The sequence below is a fragment of the Pleuronectes platessa genome, chromosome 1, assembly GCF_947347685.1.
Source record: "Pleuronectes platessa chromosome 1, fPlePla1.1, whole genome shotgun sequence".
Taxonomy (NCBI): Eukaryota; Metazoa; Chordata; class Actinopteri; order Pleuronectiformes; family Pleuronectidae; genus Pleuronectes; species Pleuronectes platessa.
Window position 1 is genome coordinate 32,487,065 of NC_070626.1, and position 22,862 is coordinate 32,509,926.

Consider the following 22,862-nt stretch of genomic DNA (forward strand, 5'->3'; position numbering starts at 1 on the left):
ATGACACTGAACGTGCATTACAACTGCCCCTGCTAGCTCACTCTGAGGAGACAAGGGACATAAGAGACTGCGTTTCTTATGATTTCTGCCCAGATGGTGACAACTTACCAGATATTGACCATGCCTTTGCTCTTGCGTTACAGACTGTCCCCTCAGTCGTTCTGACCCCTGCTTTCGGACTTCCCCAATAAGTTGATGCTCAATTATGATTAGTCACATAGCCCCAAATGGTGATGTATGGACCCTTACAGGACACGGTTTTGACTTTCCCGACAAAATATCTCTCACAGGAGCCCTACCAGTCGTTAGAACCCCTAAACTTAATACTTCATGCAATAGCCCGATGAAATGCTGGGAGCCTTACCCTGATTTTAGTGACATGTGATTAACACATGTCAACAGAGGGATTGTTGAGATATCTATGTTTCTCTGTATCTTGTGATTATATTTTACCTATATCCTGTGAACAAATATTAACTGTATAATCCATATAATCAATAATGCTACAACTGTTTCTTATATTTAGAATAATAATCTTTTTGACTCAGACGCAGGGTCAGGCCCAGAGCACGACCACAGAAAGAGCAGGTGTCAATCTGAATGTCAATCTGACCCAAAATACAATTCAGAGAAAAGTGTGTGATGGAAATTCATCTTGAGATTTGAAATAATGAAAGCACGGATGCTCAGAAAAGAGAGAGGACGTGCCAGAACTAATACAATGAGGTGCTTCATGAAACATGGTGAGAAAAAGGTATGAAATCCTCCTGAAATGTTTAATCTGCTGGGTCTCTCCACTGTAGCAGGCTCCCTGTTTGCCAAGGCCACAGTAGTGGGACACCTGGTCAGTTGAAAGTGATGTGCTTGCAAAAAACTGCACTTTGAGGAAACAGTGTACATCTGGCCAATGGCTGAATTCCCTCAGGGAAAAAGAACCGCCTCTGTGCCCACCCTGTGTCTGATTATATATACTATGGACTTAGGATTGAACTGGGCTTCTTCTCGACATGATCCACTGAACCTGGTGACGTGTCCGGCAGAACCCCAGAGACTCTCTGTAAGTATTTCAGTGAATACAATAAATGTTCAATTTCCAGAACTTCATGTATAAGTGTCTAATTATTCCTTCTCAAATCCTGGATCAACAAACACGCTTGTCCAATCGCCGGAGGCGAGTTCAAGTTTAAAAGCCTGGCGACGACACTTTAAGCAAAGTAAAAACTGATGATTTTTTATTTTTAGGAGGAGATTTTAATTGTACAGAAAATGATGTTTTAGACAGGAACCACCTGGAGCCCCACAGAGCTTCACAGAGTGCACTGAGGCAGCTGCTGCAGGCCCATGATCTGTGTGATGTGTGGAGAAGGATGAATGACAGTAAGAGACAATACACCTGGACTCATTGCAGAGGGAATCTCATTTCCATGGCGAGGTTGGACCGGTTTTATTGTTTTAAACACAATTTTAGCATCTTCAGAAAGTGCAGTATACTCCCAGTTGGTTTTACAGATCACGCGCTGGTTATGTGCAACGTTTTTATTTCAAACTAGAAGCGAATACTGGCATTTTAACACGTCTCTTTTATGTGATGCACATTTTAAGGATGTTTTTAAGTTTTTTTGGAGCGGTTTTAAAGAAAGAAAGAATGATTTTATTTCTTTAAAGCTCTGGTGGGACTGTGGTAAGGTTGAGATAAAGCAGCTCTGTCAAAAGTATACCCTCAATGTTACAAGAGACATAACCAGATCTATGGAGGATCTAGAGTCGGAAATTATGGTGGTGCTGAATTTAATAGATTCCACTGGAATTCGAGATCACATTAAAGATCTCAAGTCTAAAAAATCTGCTCTTACAGACCTACTGGGCACGAAGGCCCAGGGGGCGCTGGTCAGGTCACGGTTCCAGACGGCAGCACTTATGGATGCACCGACTAAATTCTTCTTTGGACTGGAAAAGAAGAATGGACAAAGCAGAATCATCCACACTCTTCGATCTCCTGAAGGAGAAGAACTCAGCGACAGCAAGGAGATCCGGAAGAGAGCCGTGAGTTTTTATAAGGATCTGTACGAAACAGAATACACTGAGAACATTTCCCTGTATGAATCCTTCTGTGGAGAGCTGCCCAAAGTCCCCCAAGACGTGAACACTGGGTTGTATGGCCCCCTGTCGATGCAGGAACTCTACACGGCCCTGCAGAGCATGGCGGGGGGAAGGCCCCGGGCATCGACGGCATTCCAGTCGAGTTTTTTAAGGAGTTCTGGAGAGAGATGGGGGAAGATCTTTTAACTGTTTTTAACGAGAGTTTTAGAGACTTGGTGCTGCCGATAAGCTGCAGGAGGGCAGTGATAACTCTCCTGCCAAAGAAAGGAGATCTTCAGGAGATCAAGAACTGGCGTCCGGTGTCGCTGCTGTGCACAGACTATAAGATCCTGTCCAAAGTGCTGGCTAACCGTCTGAGGGAGGTGATGGAGGAAGTGATACACCAGGACCAGACTAACTGTGTGCCTGGTAGGTCTATCCTGGACAATGTGTCCTTGATTCGTGATATTGTGGACTTCTCTAGTTCATTAGGCATAAAAACTGGGCTCATTTCTCTGGACCAGGAAAAGGCTTTTGACCGGGTTGAGCACCTTTACCTCTGGAAGACTCTGGAGAGGTTTGGCCTCAGCCCTTGTCTCATAGCGATGATCAAGGTTTTTGTATCAGGACATTGAGAGTGTACTAAAGATCAATGGAGGCCTGAGTGCACCTTTTAAAGTATACAGGGGGGTGAGAGAGAGCTGCTCGCTCTCAGGGATGTTATACGCACTTTCTATTGAACCCATGCTGATTTTAAGTGATTTTAAAGAAAGTCACATTTTATCAGCATATGCGGACGACATTATCGTGTTTGTAAAAAATCAGGAGGACGTCCAGGAATTGGAAAAATTGTCAATGATTTTAAAACCATGTCAGCTGCTAGGGTGAACTGGGGAAAAAGTGAAGCGCTGGCAGTTGGAAGGTGGGAAGGGGGTCTACCTACTCTGCCGGGGGGGTTGATGTGGAGGAGAGATGGTCTCAAATACCTGGGGGTTTATTTAGGCAATGAGTCCATGGTCCAGAAGAACTGGGAGGGAGTGGCTGAGAAAATGCAAGGGAGGCTCAGCAAGTGGAAGTGGCTGAAGCCACAACTTTCCTACAGAGGCAGAACAATGATTTTAAATAACCTGGTGGCTTCTGCTCTGTGGCATCGGCTGGCATACATGGAACCACCGAAAGGCTTAGTACAGAAACTACAAGCCATTTTAACAGACTTCTTTTGGGACAGGTTGCACTGGGTGCCCCAGTGTGTGTTGTTTTTACCAAAGGAGGAGGGGGGGCAAGGGTTGGTGCACATTCAGAGTAGAATATCCACTTTTAGATTACAGTTTTTACAGAAATATCTCATAGGTCCACAGGATGTTGTTTGGTGACAAGCAGCATCCTGAGGGGGGCAACTGGGCTGATTTTAGACATGCCAGTGTTTTTAATGGATTTTAAGCTTTTTAAACAGTATGGATCATCTACTCTTTATCAGTCACTTTTTAAGACATGGAACTTTTTTAAATGGAAAAGGCTGGAACCTACAAACTCTCTGCACCGGCTTTTAGAAGAGCCGCTGGTCAACGGAGCCAGGCTGGATGTCCAGAGCAGCTCCACACCAGGCCTCACCAGCATGCTGTGCACCGCCGGACCAGTGACCCTGAGGACGATCGTCGACGCAGCAGGTCCTGGACTAACAGACATCCCGGCGGTGGCGACCCTCATCGGGGAGAGGTCCAGGCGACAGACAGAATGGATTTTAAACGAATGGATTAAAAGACTCACGGACGAGGAGGTGAATATGCTGAAGGATTACTCTGATGGAGCGGAAACCCCTGACGACAGCGACCCTTTTCCGGAGCTAGGTTTTAACCCAAACCTGGATGGGCTCTCAGGACCTTTTTTAAACAAAACAGACTGGAAACAAGTGGACCTGTACACAGCAAAAGGGAGAGCCATGTATGAATGTTGTGTTTTAACCCTGAATAGATGCAAGCTGGATGTGAGGCCTGACACGGTGTGGAGGAGGAGACTGGATCTGGACATCAATGACAAACCGGTGTGGAGGGTTTTATATAAACCACCTTTAAGGAAGAGAAGTGGTGACCTGCAGTGGAGGATTTTGCACGGAGCCATTGCGGTTAACAGTTTTATCTCCATCCTCAACCCAACAGTCATGTACAATTGTCCTTTTTGTGGAGAAGCAGAGACAGTGTTCCATGCTTTTTATGATTGCGAAAGACTCTGTTTCCTTTTTAATACACTGCAGAAGGTTTTTAAACAGTTTGGGGAGACATGGAGTAAGAAGGCCTTCATTTTAGGAGTAGGGTATAGGAAAACAAATGACTGCAAGTGGAAACTTTTAAATTGGATTGTGGGAGAAGCTAAAATGTCAATTTACAGCAGCAGGATTTTTATCTCGCTGCTGAAAGCATGAGTGTGGGTAGATTTTAGGTTTTTTAAAGAAATGAGGGACATGGATAGCTTCATCAAACAATGGTGTTTTAATGATGTAGTATGTTCTGTGGTTGCTGATGTTTTAATATTTAATTTTACCTTCTAGGTAGGTTTTAGTCTTGTCCAGAAACGTACTGTCTTAACCAGTGAAACATTGACGCCGTTTTTGTACAAGTTTTGATAAATAAAGGTTTCAAAAATCTCTCTCTCTCTCTCTCTCTCTCTCTCTCTCTCTCTCTCTCTCTCTCTCTCTCTCTCTCTCTCTCTCTCTCTCTCTCTCTCTCTCTCTCTCTCTCTCTCTCTCTCTCTCTCTCTCTCTCTCACACACACTCACACACGTCCCGACCTGCATTCACACATTTCACGTTACATAGATAGATCTAGACTTAGAGAGCCTGAACGCAACTCGACGCCATTCGGTGACAAAACCACGAGGAGATGAGAATCTCTTTGACCGACCACCATCTTGACTTCGGCCTCATGCCGTCATCAACATAATCCTCCATTTTGAATCACATGAGTGTACCACCATCGTGAATTTGGCCAGACTACGTCACCACCTGACTGCATCATTACTCCATTGCCACTACCACACACACACACACACACACACACACACACACACACACACACACACACACACACAGTGGTAGAGTGACTGAAAGGTACAATTATGTGTGAGAGATATGTCAACAAATTCATTGAGCGATCCTTTTTGTTTCGTTAAGGCCAATTGCAGAAGCTGCTGAGTTGAAGGAAGAGCAAAGTATTCTGATTCATATAAAAGACAAAGACTGTGTGGCTCTGGAGGTGCAGTACCACAAAGGATGTTACAATCTGTACACCAGGTTTTTGACGAGGCCTGAAAAACCACAGAAAGAACAGTAAGTTCTTTACTTCTCATTCATATGTGAATGAGAAGTTCATCTTATAGCTGATGTCAGCTATAAGATATTCTGTGAGAGGATCATTCGCCACAGGCTGCTTGTCAACCAAGAAGTGCTGAGGATGGCCTTCATTGAACTGGTGAAAGCAAATGAAGGTCTTGATGCTTCAGACTACAGGTAACTGCAATGCATTTTTCTCTCGAGTCTTATTATTTGTCATGTGCAAGGCCAGCTTTACACAAAATGTGTGTGACAGGCCTGTTTGGAGAAAGAGTTTTTAAGTCTTGCTGTTTGCACAGACATGTACCAGTTGGCAACGAGGAGAACAGCTGATGTGTAGTGTGTGTGCCTTTCTTGGGCATCTTTGGTGTTAAATGTGCTGTATGGCAGATAGGTTCTAGCCTGTAATGTCTTGTACCACCTCCACCACTCTCTGCTTTTGATGGTACTCCTGTGACTCTGTTTTTTCTGTCAACAGATAGAATCGTGGACATGCTACCTTATCCATCAGGTGGGGAAACCACACTGTCTAGTGAGTTGAGCCACACAGACAGCGAGACTGAAAATGGGACAACAAAGTGCCAAACAACACAAGAGGACGTAAGGACACTATATACAGCAGCGTTGTTCTTAAAAATACATCTTAGTGAGACTCCTGGCATGTCATGCCCATGGCCTCCAACTTCTGAAAATTTGAATGTCACTGAAGCACAAACTGTTGTTCACTTTGCACTATACAATCTAGTTAGCTGGATTATAGGCGCCACTGAGGAGCCAACACTGGATCATTATGTCAACATTGCTGATGACTTGCAGTTGAAAGTGTAGTCTGTTTGTCAAGATATTGTGTACCTTGCTTCCAGGGCAACTATAGGATGGGAACTTGCTCGTCAGCTGAATGACCAGAAATCCGGCCCCTGACAGTGGTTTGCATGTGATGCACTGCGGCTGGAAAAGTGCCTGTGAGACAGGCAGATGTTCCTGTTTTTCTGCAGGACTGTGTTGCACAGAGTTATGTCGTTGTTGTAATTGTGCCAACACAAAATAAACTGAGGAACTGGAAAATAACTTCCTGACACTGACAGTGAGGACTGAGTGTCCTTAATCTGTTATTCTTTATTCTGTTTTGTACAGTTTTATATATCATATTTCATTTTTTTAATAAATATTGTTTTTATCGTTGATCAGTGTTGTTTCATTTGTGGAAGAATGAATGGATGAACAAACAAATTGGTATAAGTACAATTACTGCCTTTTATTGTTACAAGGAAAGAGGTTTATTTGTCACATACATAGAAATACTAATGTAAAGCATGTAGTGAAACTTCGTTCAGTGTAAAGCTTTTTCTGTGCAAGTGTTAAGAAAGAAAGAGCAACAAATATTTTTCACAAACAGCAAGAGGGAGTATAAAGTGCAGTGTGTGTACAGTCCATGTGCAAGTGTGAAAAAAAAGTGTAATTGCAGTTTATAAAGTCATTGTATGTGTTCAGGATACAGAACGGAGACGTTTTCCTGACCTCAGTGTTGTGAAAAGTCCATGGTCATGTCAGGACACTGTCCACAGCTGATGGGTGATGATACTTTGAACTTCCTCAGCTGAAGTAGGAAGTACAGTCTTTGCCTTGATTTCTTCAGTGTGAGCTGGGTGTTCACAGTCCATGTTAGATCGTCAGTAATGTGTATACCCAGGTATTTCAAACTTGATCTAAATGACTTAACATAAACATAACATTATCGTATATTTGCCTCATTGTTCTTCTTGGACGCGGCAATGTATACAGCACTGTTTAGAATCCATTAGGCCCATTTTTGAGGATGTTCGGGTGTTTTCCTCTTTATCGGTAACGTTGATCTAACCATGGGAGCCGCCATCTTGCCGTTCTGTTGACTAGAAGCAGCTAGCTCATTGGTGTAGAATGATCACGTGTCGAACCGTGCCACCACTCGCGACCAAAATCCCATTACGCTCTGAAGAAACTAGTTCGGCATAAAACCTAGACGCACCGACAATCGACTGGAATTTCAGAGATGACCTTAACAGGGTTTACCTTACGGCCTATAACTGGAGGTACGTTTGATTAATTTACCTTTTTACTGGCCCAAGGGTTGTGAAGTTTATCTTTTGGAATTTGTGTTAATGGGAACAAAATTAAAAGACTATTTGTTCAAAGAAACTATCTGTGGCTCTCTAGCCTTCCTGCTTGGTCCCTGACAAAAATGCATGCTTTATTTATTAATAATACAAATAACTTGTGAATGATATGCAATATAAGATGTTTTGAATACTTACCGAGCAATACTAGAGGAGGAGTCAAAGGTAGGTTGAGTGTCCTATGCCACCACTGTGGAAGATTGCTGTAAAGCTCAGCCATTCTCTGTGCTGAGAATATTAGCTTGAGGATGAGGATTAAGATGGTAACAATTCATTGCAATATAAATGAAACGAGAAGAGAAACAAACTAGACGAATGAGTCCATCTGAATTTCCATGTAAAGTGGTCCATTCAGCAGCTGGACAATATACTAATATTACACATTATTAGTTCAAGTTTAATACCTAATAAGATGTAACATTATCAAAGTTGTAGTGGAGTTTTAATTTACAGAAGAAGACAAACTCACAATAATGTTCCTAGCTGCAAACCAACTGACCATATAAAAACCCATTAAGATGAACTTTTAAATACTATTTAGTATCGGCCGAACCTCCAGAATAATAATTTAAAAAGTAGTTTTACTGCTGTACTCACATGTCTCTTGATAGCTAATTCAGAGGACCACATACAAGTGCTGCAAGCTAGTGTTGCGGGTGGAAATCAAAGGCAGGAGTTGTCGTTCTCAAGTTAAAATTAAGCAGGTTTATTCAGAGGTCACAGGTCAGGAAACTGCGGTGTCCAGCAAATGATCATGCATGGGTCTCTAATTCTATGCAGAAGGCTACACAGAAGAAAAAGGCGTTTAAACAGAGTGAGCATATACGTTTTATATTGATATATTGGGCGTGACAGGGGTTCTTCTTGGATTGGTCAAAACTAGATGGAGGCTGCTGCATCTAGAAGGGGCAGGGCCTCATCCTCTTGGAATGTCACGTGATGAGGATACTGTATGTGCAATCCGTTGTCGTGGTTACCAGAGGTGATAATGTTCCTGTGTCAGTGCAGCTGCGTTAGTGTGTTGTGTGGGAGAGATTTTAGGCCAAGGTCTGCTCATTATCTGTGTGTGAATTGAAACAGGGAGCTGGGATGTGTGATACAAAGTGTTGACTGTTCTACAGAGTGTAATAAAGAGGTCAAAGGAATGTATGTGGTGTATGTCAATACATCTATGTGTAATGTATGTGGTGTATATCAATACTAGCTAAGTTACAGATCTAAATCAGTCTGAGTTTGTCTAAAAGAAAAATGCAAGACAGATAAAGTTTATTTCAACTTACCCAAGACTTGCATGCAGGATTCAGATCATCCTCGAAAAAAGGTCCGGAGTTGGCTTCAGGACTTTGTGTTCCACATTTGTCTTCTACGAATATTTTGGTACTTGTACTTTTACTTTTGATACTTAAGTACATTTCAACACCAGATACTTTTGATACTTAAGTACATTTAATATGAGCTACTTTTACCGGAGTCACTTTCAGGTAAGATATCTGTACTTTACTCAAGTGTTAAGTACTTTATACACCACTGCTGACATACACATCTTTATTTAGTAAGTAAAACGTTAGTAATTTGTGTTTTTATACTTTATTATATTCATAATGTTTTTTTTTGACAAATGTTTTTTCATTAATGTTGCATAAGTGAATTTTACCAACCTCTACATTGTCAAGAACTCTATCTTTCAACTTAGCTAATTATCTATATAATAATTTTGGTTATATTACTAATTTAATTGTTAATCAGATTTTCCACATTTGTAGTAAGTACTTTTACGAGACTTAATCAATAATATGTCTATCTTTTCCCTGCCTTTGAAGGGTGGAGCCGGAGGTAACTTTAGCCAATTAAAGTTATTATTTAATATTGATATTCTATATTTCATTTTGATTACCAAATTTATTGAATGCCGAAAGGCACACCATTTTATGGTATCACATTTAATGTATTATTGCCCAACACCGGTGGGGGGGGGTCAAGTATTAATAAAAGTCACAAAATGCAGCTTGGACTCATGGATCCTTTTTTGAACGCAATAAGGAGCCTGCTTTGCTGCATCTTTCTTTTCATGGACAATAGTGCTACATTTATTATGTTCCATGATTTATTGTTGATACACAGTATAGTTACTATTGGTGGTAATGATGATGATATATAAACTCAGGTCATGTGAAGAATATATATTAAAATATGTATCCTTAAAGTGACTATAGAGTCAATGTTTTTTATAGCTTTAAGTATTATGTAGGAATATATATATATATATATAGGAATCCTTTTAGCAAAGTCAATTGTCGTGGGACTTTATCATGGGATTTGAAATAATATGTTTCTCAGACCGGAGTTGCCTTACAGTTTGAATTATTAGCTCTGCAGAGGGTTACACAGCAACATGGCTCAGAGTAGCTTTTATACAATGTGATGAACAGGAAACTTCTGCGGTCTGGCATCACTGTTACAGAAAAAAAAAACAGCAGACCGTTGCACAAATAAAGGTCAACAAGAAGCACACAGAAAACAGTCAAAACAGTAGTAAGACATTCTTCACAGTAATAAGACATCGATCAGTGAAATTTTCCACTACATTCCTCTGTTTTTATTCCTCTGTCCATGTGAGACCTGTGTCTTCGCAGCACTTTGCCATTCTCTCGTTCCACAGCTCCACCACTGGCTTGGTGACCACACACGCAGTTTGTTTTGAGGCAGGAAAGGCTTTAACCCATTTTGACCATCTGATGGTGATAAGTCTATGAAGTCCATCATCAGATGCTAAGAAGGTCGACTAGGTGGTGGGTGTGCTGCCTGACAGTATTTTTGAGCAAAGGTGGAAACGTTTTTGTAAACCAATGTTCTGTGATCATAGATAACATCCCCATTTTAGATGTGTGACCTTTGCCATGAGCTAACTTAACATAATGGGGGAAGAAATGTTTTGGCAAACAGGGTTTGTTGTCAGGGCCATACCACACACCAGCACAGAACCTAGCTCCAGAGGTCTTCCATAGGGAGATCTCAGGAGGAGTAACAGTGGACTATACTTCAGAGAGAGAGGAGGACATCTCAGAAGTGATACATACTGTCTGTGTATGAAAAAGAGGAAGTGACATGTCAGATGTGAGTGTGACAGCCTGTTGTTTGAAAGAAGAAGTTTCTGTTTCGCCAAAGGTTATCAAAATCATGAGTTACACTGAATGCATATCTGGAGTCAGTGTAGACTATGGGTGTTTTACCAGTAGCCAATTTGCATACTGCCGTGCTGCCTCTCCTGAGGAAGAGAACTCGAGAGGAGAACATCGTTATCTGAACAAACAGAAAAACTAACAGTTAGTACCAGGGGGCCGTTCCAAAGCCGAGGGGCCCTGATAGTAAAACCACGGTGACGTGAAGAGGACTCATCGACATACAGAGTCAAGTCAGAGTTAGAAAGACGTTCGTCAGAGAGTTCATGTCGTGGTGAACACTGGACAACACAGTTGTGTTCATCCCCGTTGTCCAAAAAAAACTAACATTGGATAAGTCTACAACCGAACAATATTGGACACATTAAGAGAATCATCGGGAAAAGGCAAAACAGATTCATAGACGAGACAACAGAAAATCAAGTTCAAACCTTATGATGTTTGTCAAATTTAAACGTGCACGGGAAAGGTTTTGTGAAATTTCCCTTTACTGTTACTGTTGAGCCTTGAGAGAAAACCACTCATTTCAGGAGATGTGGGTAAATCAGACATCCTAACGAAATGAAATTGAGTTTGTGAGCACAGAATAACACACAGTTCGTGTTCTAATAAAGCATAATTTATTTAACAATGTGTTTCACTTTCCTTTTCTGCACCTCGGCCACATCCTGTCCGCGCCCCTCTATTCCTGTTAAGTGTGTGTGTGTGTGTGTGTGTGTGTGTGTGTGTGTCATATTTTCCAGATGACAGAGAACTGGCGAGAACCTGTTCTTCCAGTGCATCAAATGCTTTCGGTTTTGCTTGTCTAGTATAAATAGCAGAGCAACCACGAGCAGCCTCACACTCAGAAACACCATGTCAGGTATGTTTTAGTTTACATGATGGAAACTTAGTTTAATGATTTGACTGATCTGATTTGAATGTCTGATTATAACAGTGGTTCTGAAACTAGAGAAATGTATTTTTTTTCCAGGTTCTGAGGCACAGGGGAGTCAAGGAAGACAAGGAGAAGTCAGACCATGTCTGCGATGAACACGGAAGAAGGATCGCTTACAGGTACATTCCTATGAATACTTACATGTATAATTTAGTGCAATATCAGTTTATCTATGATAAGAGGACTTTGAAAGATCAGGGGTCTCATTTATAACCGTTGCGTGCGCACAAAGCGGGGCCTGAAAGGTGCGTACGCCACTTCTGACGCAAACGCAGAGATTTATCAAAACAAACTTTGAAAAAAAAAAAGAATTTGCATCTTTCCACGCAAACTCTGACTCATGCGTACGAACGTTTTGGAGACGGGGAAGTGGCGACGCAGACATGAGGTGGTGAACTGAAGCAGATTATTGATCCAATTCATCATTTACGTTAAAACCAACGGCTTAGTTTTGCTCGTGCGACATATCTGTTCCACACGAACCTTTAAGTTAAAAATATATAAAACAACTTACAGCAAATTACGTTCAGATTCCATTTAACCTCGCAGTTACGGAGCCGAATCGTTAATAGTTTTTAATAATATCTTCTCACACTGGGCGTGTGTCATCATATCGCTGCAGTGAACTTGACTGAGTCATCATGGAGCACAGAGCGCACAGGAGATCACTTACAGGAAACGAAGAAACTTTCCAAATAGATCCCGGAGGAGTGAGGATCCTCTGATGTGAGGGAATCGGTCCGATGCTCATCAATATGAGTCGTCCTCCATGATGGACACAGGACATTGGTGTCTACGTACAGCCTGTAAAGTGGGATTTCCTGTGCAGTTAAAATCACCTCCTAAAAACATAAAATCATCACTACAGGCTTCAACAGTATCATCTAAAATGTTTATTCGTGGGCGCATAGACATTTAAAAACACCAGCTTGACATTCTCATAATTAGCTTGCACCTTTAACAATACACCTGGAATAATTTCTTCCACATTAAAAGAAAGTGGTAAAAAAGTCCTGTACTTTTTCAACAATTCAATCTTCACTTTTCAATTCTGTGAGCCCGAATACATTTTTAGGTTCTCAAATTCTCCTATAGTAAACACAACAGTATACTTTTAAGAAATTTGTATAGGCTCCTCCAAAAATATGTTTTGGGGCTCTGGACAAAAATGTAAAGGTTGTCTACCGCTGGCTGTAGTTTCAATGTTCACGTATGTTTATTCATTCCAGTGTATGAGTGACAGAGAAAGTGAGATAGCCAGTTGTTTAGTACTGAGTACCACCTCAAATAATATTGGGCTTTTAGACTACTAACACCATCATAGACCTTTCTGGGTACCACCAAAATAAAGGATTTAATATAACAAGCCATATGATGCTCTCATTAGTTTGTGACATTCCACAGGCAAATACTCACAACATCAGGCATCAAGTCCATTGGCAGGTTGTCATCAGCCCTTCTAGAAGTGGTTGTGGTTCTTGTTGCTACCGACTCAAATAAACAGTAAAGAAGTTTTGAATGTCTAAAATGTGCTGTAATAAACAACACATACATATATATAACTTAAAACTAAAATGTGACATTTAATCACATATTTATATTGATACATCAATCTTATACACCTTAAATTATTGTTGGTCAATGACACACATACCCTTTGAAGATGAGCTGGAAAGTTGAAAATGGTTGGCACAACACCATCTTTAAGCCGGACAGTCTGCCCAGTCCTGTCAGAGTCCTCTCTCCTGAAGTGCTCACTGCAGAGCAGTGTCCTGTCAGAGGCAACAAAACAGTCCCTTCTTAGGGCAACCTCCCACATCCTCCTCCTCTCTCTGGTTTTGGGAAACCTTAAAAAAAGTGAGAAATGTACCCAGATATATAAATTATTGTCAACATTTTCAATCCGTAGTTCCATTTACATTAAGGGTAAGGACACAAATACACACCTAAATTATCATATTTTTTGGGTATATGTATGTATATATGTATGTATGTATGTACATTAAGAATAAGATAACCACACTGAAAACAATAAAAAGGTGTCCAAAAGAAACATTCAGTGATTGTGTAAACAAACATATTCTAAAAAGCCTTGTGTCAACAACAATCTAGCAATACTATTGTCATAGCCCCGCTGTTCCTGTACATACTTCACTAAGTAACTAACGATTATCCTAAAAATAAATCATAATATTGTAATATCCAACAGGTGAAAGGTGATCCCACGGGTTCTCGTTTCGAGACGACCGTGATTAGAGCATCCGTAGGCTGCACAAAAGTCTGGCATCTTCACTGGCAATAAAGTCAGCAATTTCCTGTAGAAATCATAATGTAAGATGTTTTTAACAAACCAACCCGATTGGATATCATTTGAAACTTCAGTTAAATCATGTGCAACTTAAGTTATATTGAAAAGAAATAACAATTCTGCCTCTCCCATGAATGTAAAATTACTCGGTACTAGCCTAGCCCAGCCTAGCCGTGATATACAACTAAGCTGCACGATTCAGTTGTTTTTCGAAGAGAAAAGCTGCGATTTCAACATGTTCAAGCATCAAGAATTCTAACCACGTTAATAACGTTTGTAAGAAACCAAACCATTTGTAAATCCGTCAAGATTTCAGCGAGATAAGAGTATTAGCGTTTGTGCAGATCACTAACCCTACCTCAGGTACCACAGATCATTGCAGAAAGCTTACCTGGGGCAAGATGGCCGCCTGTGATGACGTTCTAGACTCCGCCGGAAGACATCTAGCCTTTATATATATCTATGGCCGTGACTGCGTCAGGACTCACGGTGGAAACCCATTGGTCAGGAGCATCATTTAATATTCATGCCGTGCTTTGCATTGACCATTTATGGTGTAAAGTGGGCGTGTGGAGGCAGATCCACGTACGAACGTTTCCAGGTGGACTGTGATTTATAAAGCGAACATTGTGCTCAGGTGTGCGTGCGCACGGTTTTATAAGTTGTAATTTTCTTTTTTTGCGTACGCTATTTCTGGCTTTTGTGCGTACGCACACTTTTAGTATGAATCTCCCGCACTGTTTTATAAATGAGACCCCTGGGCCTTTAGAATCACATTATAATCACATAAATTAATTAAATATATAAGCAGAGGAAATGATCAGGAGTAAGATTCCATAGCTCGCTGTACATTCCAACAAATGCAAAACAGGAAGAGCAACTTACTGTTGTAGAAACGTACAGAGCTTCAATCAATTACATCAGAACCAAAGATATTTTGGCCTCAGTTTTTCACAATGGGAGGAAGTGAAGACATGTTGTCTATCCTTTCTTAAAGTCACCACAAAAACTCTTTTCAGTACAGGTCACAGATTCAGGCAGTTCTCTGTGGGCAGTGCAGTTTGACTTTCATAACAGGCTCAGTGGGTGCAGGTCATACAGAATCTTGGTCCATCCATACAATACAGGACTTCCTTAAGAAAATGACAAGTCACAATACGATAGATAGTTCAATAAGAAATATTTTTGTAGTTATGTACTGAACTTAATTTGACGGTTGAGACGAGCAACAGGTTCAAATAAACACAATCTGGATCAGTGCTGCAAATCAGACAATTAAGCTTTGAAATGAACAAAGTGATTTGTGATTTCCACCTGAAGTTGGTAACCAAAATCAATTCAATTCTAAAACATCTTGGCCACAAACTAATCCAAAAGTTTGATTTTGTAAAAAAACTGTTGTGAAACTTACAAGTTAATATATGTTTTTCTCCAGATTTTGATGCACAGAGTGATAAAGGGAAGGCTTTGACCATGTCTACAAGAGACCCAGAAAGTGAAGAGCATGCAGGTAACTCATTCAACTTGTATTTGTGTTTGTGACACTTCGAGGTAATGTAAATGTCTTAAAACTAATTTTACCAAAAATGAAAAAAAACAAACATATGGACCGACCAACTGAAAACAAAACAAGCATTTGCTGAAGCTTTGTGTCACTTAGTGTTGCTGCTGGTAAATATAAATGATGAACCCTACCGGATGCTCTGATGGAGTTAAAGAGAAGTTCCAAGTGGTCCTGGCAGAATCTGTAGGTCAAGATATATCACTGTCCTTCAATCAGCACAGGAACCATCGACAGCAACGTGTCAATGTTTATGATGTAGCCCAGGACAGAGAGGAACCTTCAAAAGCAAATATTGTATTACTATGATGATTCTGCCAAAACAGGACACAACAAGGCAGGGATGCAAACTAACAGTATAGGGTGAAAATAGTGAATGCTCCCAGAGCAGCACTTCTCAGGGCAGACACAAATCCCCATTTCAAACAATACACTTCATTGCCACTGTTAAGAATTTGTACTGGGTATTGGCGACAACAAATGGTGTCAGTGCATCACTAATTGAACAGTCACTAGCAGGCAATGCATATAAGTGGTCAGTGGCCTGCCGCTTGCGCTCCAATCTCCTCTCTCCGGTGGCTCCCTGTTGTTTTGGCAAAATATACAAATATACAAATATATAAATTATAGTAATACGGAAATTAATAACTTACTTTTTCAACAATTCAATCTTCACTTTTCAATTCTGTGAGCCAGAATACATTTCAATCAGGAGAGACTTGGTTTTTACTTTAACGAGTTTATTTTTTACAGTGCACAGAGAATGCGAATATTTATAGTCTTTGGCATTTTAGACCCCTGTGTGATGTCATCAGGATTAGAAGGGGGTGTAGCAGAACGTCTTACAGGAATACCCCCCCAGGGGTCGACACTGGTGGTGGTTCATTGGTCAATTTGTTTAGATGGTCCATGTATGAGCATTGTCTTATTGGACTTCCTAAGTGTGACATCCTCTGTCCTTAACCCTGACAAGAGTAAGGAAAAACTACAAAACCCTTCTTGAGGGAAAAACGTAGAAACCTCAGGAAGAGCCGCATGCGAGGGATCCCTCTTCCAGGATGGACAGAAGTGCAATGGATGCCACGAGTAACAGTCTGTTGTCAGGCAGTCAGCTGCCCCTTAATCCGTGATCGGTTGTCATCGGGATCCGGAAGAGGTGATGAATGTTCTTCTCAGGACTGGAGGAGATTGGGGTGGAGGAGGGGTTGTGCGAGTCACTGCATTGACACTGCTGAGGAAGAGAAGAGAAGGGATTTTTAAAGTTTGACAGCTGCTGTGTGACTGGCTGAAGGAAACAGCGCGGGCCTGATTAGATGATTGGGAACACCTACGATCAGCTGACAGCATGCAGGTTAAGCCCTCCCATGGGCATTCCCGATATTTAGGACCGCCCGCAGTCAGCTGATCTGAATGGGGTTTTAAGTCTTCCTTACTGAACTTACGCTGAGCTCCATCTCAATCAGGAGAGACTTGGTTTTTACTTTAACGAGTTTATTTTTTACAGTGCACAGAGAATGCGAATATTTATAGTCTTTGGCATTTTAGACCTCTGTGTGATGTCATCAGGATTAGAAGGGGGTGGAGCAGAACGTCTTACAGGAATACCCCCAAAAGAAGGAAGACGAAGAATGTAGATCAGGGGAAGTGAGATACTGGTGAGTCTTACCTTGTGTTGTAGAATCCTAGAGGATAATACATACTTTGGGAAACGACCATAGTTATACATTTATCCAGAAAAATATGAAGATGACTCGTTGGAGTGCATCTACGCCCCCGAGTGGACAAGATATGAGGTAAGTGAAGAGGTATTCACAAGTTTAAACAGGGATCTAAAATGTAAAGCATAATTGAAGCAAAATATATAACGGTAATTACATGTCGATAAAGCGACCGCTACAAACATTTTTAGGTTGCTTGATGAAAATTAGGTCCGCTGGACTGAAGGTAAAATGTCGAGGTGAGTGCAGGTTCTAGATGTAGAACTTAATAAAAAGGTAATTTGAACGACTGAAATAAAGCCGAGACCAAAATTAGATAAAATTTTGAGAAGAATTTGAAAGCGGCACGGCACACCGCAATAGAATTAAGTCGCATGATGAACAGGGATTAAGACGGCTCGGCTCACCGCCAAGAGAAATTGAGTGGCATGGCAAGCTTAAGTGAAGGTCCACTGACCGAGTTAAAGCCAAGGTGAGTGCAGCTCCTAAATGTAGAACTGAATAAAAGGTCAACAAGGCCCAAACATAAATAAAAGGTAATTCGACCAAAATGAATTTTAAGGTCCAAGACCAAATGAAATAAATAACAACAGAAATGCAAAGCGGCACGGCACACCGCAACAGAAATTAAGTCGCATGACGAACAGAAATTAAAAGCGGCTCGGCACACCGCCAACTGAAATTAAGTGGCATGGCAAACTTAAGTGAAGGTCCACTGACCGAGTTAAAGCCATGGTGAATGCAAGATGTAAACTTAAAAAAAGGTCGCGAGGACCAAACGTAAATAAAAAGGTCATTCGACCAACAGAATTACAGTCCAAGACCAAATGAAATTAAATGTCAACAGAAAAGCAAATCGGCACGGCACACCGTAACAGGAATTAAGTCATATGACAAAACTGAAAATAAGGTCCGCTGGACCGAAAGTAAAATACAGGGTGCACATACGCCGCACGCACGTATGGGGTCATCAACCGACCAGGTGTAGTGCAGTATGTAGTGAGGAGAGTGCCCAAGGCAATTTCCTGTATGTGCAAATATACATGGCAATAAAAATAATTCTGATTTAGAGTAAATTTAACTGTATGCTAGCGTCACTCAAAGAATGAGCAGATGATCCGGAACCACCACCAGTTATATACATTTGAAGACATCAGGTTTTTTCAAACTTTGATTCAAAAGGAATGTGTTTATGCGAGGACGGATATAGGGAGTGAAGGCAGAAGATACTCTTCCCGGTTGTTCTAGTGAGCCAAGGGAATACCTTGGAAGGCTGAAGAAGTTGCATTTCCTATTCTGAACGCATGACTGAATAGAGCGCAGGCAAGAGTTTGCTTTAATTAAACTTGTTTATGCTGTTGAAGAACCGTTTTGTTTTCTTGAGGAGGTCTCCAAAATGAGGAATACGGGACGAATGGAGAAGGCCAGGGCTACGCCATTGTCCTTACGAATCCCCCAAAACTCACAGATGGAGTACATTTGTGAATAACTGCAGATAATCAGTCGATGCACTGCTAAATATATTATTATTTTATTTATTTTGATTGTGATTGTGACATGTGATTGTGCAGATGGGGCCAGACGCAGGTCGGATCGGCACGTTATGCGTGACATTCCGAGTCCCATGGATGGAATAGTTAATGGAATTTCATGAGAGATGATGTGTACTGCGAAGTGCTGAGGAAGCAGCCGCTTATTTGTGGCGTATTAGCTGCATGGGAGGATTTATGTCGCGAATATGCTGTACGATTAGATTTATTTATTTTAATTCGGACTGCGGGACACCGAATGATTGAAGCGTTAAGTTGGAGAGGCTGCGCCTGACTCCGTGGAACTATCGTGGGGGGGGGGGGGGATCATCCAGCAGATGAAAACCGCAGGACCTCTCAGGATCACGCGTCAGACAATTTAAAATGAAGTCAGCTGTTGCACTTGCACCTTGATCAGATCGCGGTGTACCTATAATCTCGCTACTGGAGATAGTTTGTGTATTAACGTGCAAGTTAACGTGTTCATAGATTATTTTTATCTATTTACATTTGAATTTATGCATTTATTTTATGGGAACGATAAGTTGAATGAATCGATTTAATATAAAGAATGATTTAATTCATCTATTACTTTAGGTTGTTGTTCGCTCCAGAGTTTATAAGTCTGTATTTAAACATCATGAAAATACTTTTGTGCTCAGTATTCTACGATTTTAGGGGGCTGAATTCCCCCTAAACTGTTCTTCAGCCCCCCCAAATAAGTTAGGATCTTATTTTTGTCAACTATTGTTTTCACATGAACAAGTTATTTATAACTCCAACATGCTACATATGCGAGTGCGTTACTGTTTTGTATGTTTTCTCACCCTTCAAATTACGATCCAATAGCCTCTCATCATACTTAACAATAAAACCGGGCACTAGGACCTTGGGGAGTCTGCATTGCTGCTGCGCTGACTCTCACCCTGCCAAGTAACGTCTCTCATCGAGACAGCAGGATTACAGCCAAGGAGTTTAGCTCATAGAAAATGATGCACGGAGTGACATTTTAAGTGCAGGTAGTTACAGAATGTGGCTATCTGTAGTTGTTAACAATTGTTACCTGCTTAAATTTAGGTTTACTTGAGGCAAATGAAGGGGAATATTGTAATGAGCTATGTTAACAACTTAGCTAGCTATTTTGTTAGAAAATGTCTCCAGTGAGCAAGACTGAACGAGCAAATTTGAAATGTAGAAACTACTATCGACAGCTCTCTATTCTTTGCATTAATATCTATCTCTAGTATTTTAAAACAATATCGGTGCCTATAGAACGTTGTTGTTTATAATCAGTTAATGCTAGTGAAAACTTAATGTCATAGTGTCCCTCATAGCGCTATATCATCCAATTCATTGAGAATTATTTATCTCCATTTGAGAAAAGTTCATATTTGTATTGTCAAATTTCACAGTGACCCTGAAATTATGTCTAGGGTTAGGCTTAGACAAACGTTCGCATCCTTGGGGCTAAGCCCCCCCTTTCTTTCAATCCTGGAAACACCCCTGGTGAAGGATGTTTGTGGATTTTAAGATTACGCAGGGAGGCAGCGCTGCCATGTAGATTATCTGTATGACCCCTCAATCGTGTACGGCGTGACGATGCCAGTACGTTTCTAACGTTCACTGATGAGGGGAATTGATGGGATTCAGGCCCAGTATTTTTGAATGTCCGCCGGGACGTTTAGATTATTGCTCCGCCGGATTGCCCAATTGATTTTACACCAGAAGATGCGCGAGGTGAGCTTCTCCACCTCTGATATACTAGCCCTGTCGTTCAGTGCATATTGCATCTGGCGTTTGCGGAGCGTTCATTCTAAGGACGTGCGCGACTGACGCTCACGTGGTCTCGGGATATACGAGACGCCATCAAATGCACGCGCACCTGTAATCAATTAGAGGAAATTAATCGGTCCAGTTCAGGTGTGTATTGCATGCCTCAACCACAGCGCGGTTTTATGATTCTGAAAAAGTAAAATGCTTCCGAGTCTCAGAACAAATAATAAATACGCCGATGCGGCGCCTGCGGCGTGCGAGGGTTTTAGACGAGGGTCAGTGTGCTGAGGACCGGGGACTGCAGAGTGGTGGTCAGAATATTATCTAAAGCTAGTGAGTGTTAAAAAGGACAATGTAATACTTATCTTCGGGAGGGGGCTTTGGAAGAGGTCGCTTGTTGAAACTTTTTTCGACAGCGAACAGACGCGTCGCGGGACCCGCTGGGGTCGCTGGATCAGGTTCCGAACTGCAACCCGGTAGAATCAAGCTGTTTTCTTGAACCGCTGCTCACGGAGCCGAGGAGGAGGCCGCCTGGAGCTGGCATGATGCCGCGGTGTTGCATCTGAGCCATGGAGTCGCCTCCCCGTGGGAGCCTCGTCAAGTTAAACCGGCGAAGCCTTGCACCGACGATGCGTAGGATTTGACCGATCTCTTGAATGCTGGGTCCAACCTCCAGTGTGCGATAATCGTTGTCAGGATCCGGCGTCGAAATAAAAGCGATGTGACTAAGCCAGATGAGCGACAGCTTGCGTTGTGCGAGTCACTGCATTGACACTGCTGAGGAAGAGAAGAGAAGGGATTTTTAAAGTTTGACAGCTGCTGTGTGACTGGCTGAAGGAAACAGCGCGGGCCTGATTAGATGATTGGGAACACCTACGATCAGCTGACAGCATACAGGTTAAGCCCTCCCATGGGCATTCCCGATATTTAGGACCGCCCGCAGTCAGCTGATCTGAATGGGGTTTTAAGTCTTCCTTACTGAACTTACGCTGAGCTCCATTTTTAGGTTCTCAAATTCTCCTATAGTAAACACAACAGTATACTTTTAAGAAATTTGTATAGGCTCCTCCACTTATAAGGCAAAAATATGTTTTGTGGCTCTGGACAAAAATGTAAAGGTTGTCTACCGCTGGGTGTAGTTTCAATGTTCACGTATGTTTATTCATTCCAGTGTATGAGTGACAGAGAAAGTGAGATAGCCAGTGGTTTAGTACTGAGTACCACCTCAAATAATATTGGGCTTTTAGACTACTAACACCATCATAGACCTTTCTGGGTACCACCAAAATAAAGGATTTAATATAACAAGCCATATGATGCTCTCATTAGTTTGTGACATTCCACAGGCAAATACTCACAACATCAGGCATCAAGTCCATTGGCAGGTTGTCATCAGCCCTTCTAGAAGTGGTTGTGGTTCTTGTTGCTACCGACTCAAATAAACAGTAAAGAAGTTTTGAATGTCTAAAATGTGCTGTAATAAACAACACATTATATAACTTGCAGAAACAAAAAACTAAAATGTGACATTTAATCACATATTTATATTGATACATCAATCTTATACACCTTAAATTATTGTTGGTCAATGACACACATACCCTTTGAAGATGAGCTGGAAAGTTGAAAATGGTTGGCACAACACCATCTTTAAGCCGGACAGTCTGCCCCGTCCTGTCAAAGTCCTCTCTCCTGAAGTGCTCACTGCAGAGCAGTGTCCTGTCAGAGGCAACAAAACAGCAACCTCCCACATCCTCCTCCTCTCCCTGGTTTTGGGAAACCTTAAAAAAAGTGAGAAATGTACCCAGATTTATAAATTATTGTCAACATTTTCAATCCGTAGTTCCATTTACATTAAGGGTAAGGACACAAATACACATCTAAATTATCATATTTTGTGGGTATATGTGTGACAGATGTAGAAATGTGACTCAGGATTTGGTTTTTGGGTCTTTATTCACCTACAGAAACTGCAGACACCTGCAGACATCAACATAGGTTTGCTGTTAAAACCTCCTTTCTCTCCATACAAAAGTCTACAAAACAGAACAAATTGACATCAAAGGCTGCCGAAATCCGCGGAGCGAAAACAAAATGGCGGCCGCATTATGTAAATAACATCTCCGTGGATTTCAAGCCACAACATATAAACATTCAAAATAACAGCACACTGTACTCAAACACGCAAAATACAATCCACAACAGTCATCCCTTCAAGGAAAACTACAAAACAGCACAGCGCTTTTACACAGGTGACTCACCCTCAGTGATGTAAAAAATTAAACTGAGGGAGGGAAGG

General features: G+C 41.4%; 3 protein-coding genes and 1 long non-coding RNA gene across 10 annotated transcripts in view; 3 read left to right on the top strand and 1 right to left on the bottom strand.

Moving 5' to 3' along the window:
• The window catches only part of LOC128444984 (up-regulator of cell proliferation-like), a 75,280-nt gene that overhangs the window by 42,115 nt on the left and 10,303 nt on the right, over positions 1 to 22,862 (top strand). For 4 of the 7 annotated variants that reach the window (XM_053427729.1, XM_053427720.1, XM_053427757.1 and 1 more), the window contains exon 3: positions 15,418 to 15,492. The exons of 1 other annotated variant lie outside the window; for it this stretch is intronic. In XM_053427729.1, the coding sequence (XP_053283704.1) occupies positions 15,418 to 15,492 (75 nt within the window). Of the gene's footprint in view, positions 1 to 13,900; positions 14,006 to 15,417; positions 15,493 to 22,862 lie in introns of those variants that run through there. 2 more of the 7 variants (XM_053427744.1, XM_053427764.1) reach the window with 2 other exon arrangements.
• Positions 1 to 22,862, top strand: part of LOC128445039 (up-regulator of cell proliferation) — an 83,201-nt gene that overhangs the window by 19,043 nt on the left and 41,296 nt on the right. The window lies entirely within an intron of this gene.
• LOC128445612 (uncharacterized) lies at positions 10,709 to 22,814 on the bottom strand. The gene is made up of 5 exons (XR_008339479.1): positions 22,529 to 22,814; positions 22,308 to 22,344; positions 13,329 to 13,484; positions 13,091 to 13,165; positions 10,709 to 12,478 (listed from the first exon to the last, which is right to left on the bottom strand). It is a non-coding gene; the product is annotated as an uncharacterized LOC128445612 (long non-coding RNA).
• Positions 11,471 to 22,862, top strand: part of LOC128445051 (up-regulator of cell proliferation-like) — a 141,415-nt gene continuing 130,023 nt past the window's right edge. Inside the window, exon 1 of the mRNA XM_053427821.1 lies at positions 11,471 to 11,599. The gene's annotated coding sequence lies outside the window, so the exon portion shown is untranslated. The remainder of the gene's footprint in view (positions 11,600 to 22,862) is intronic.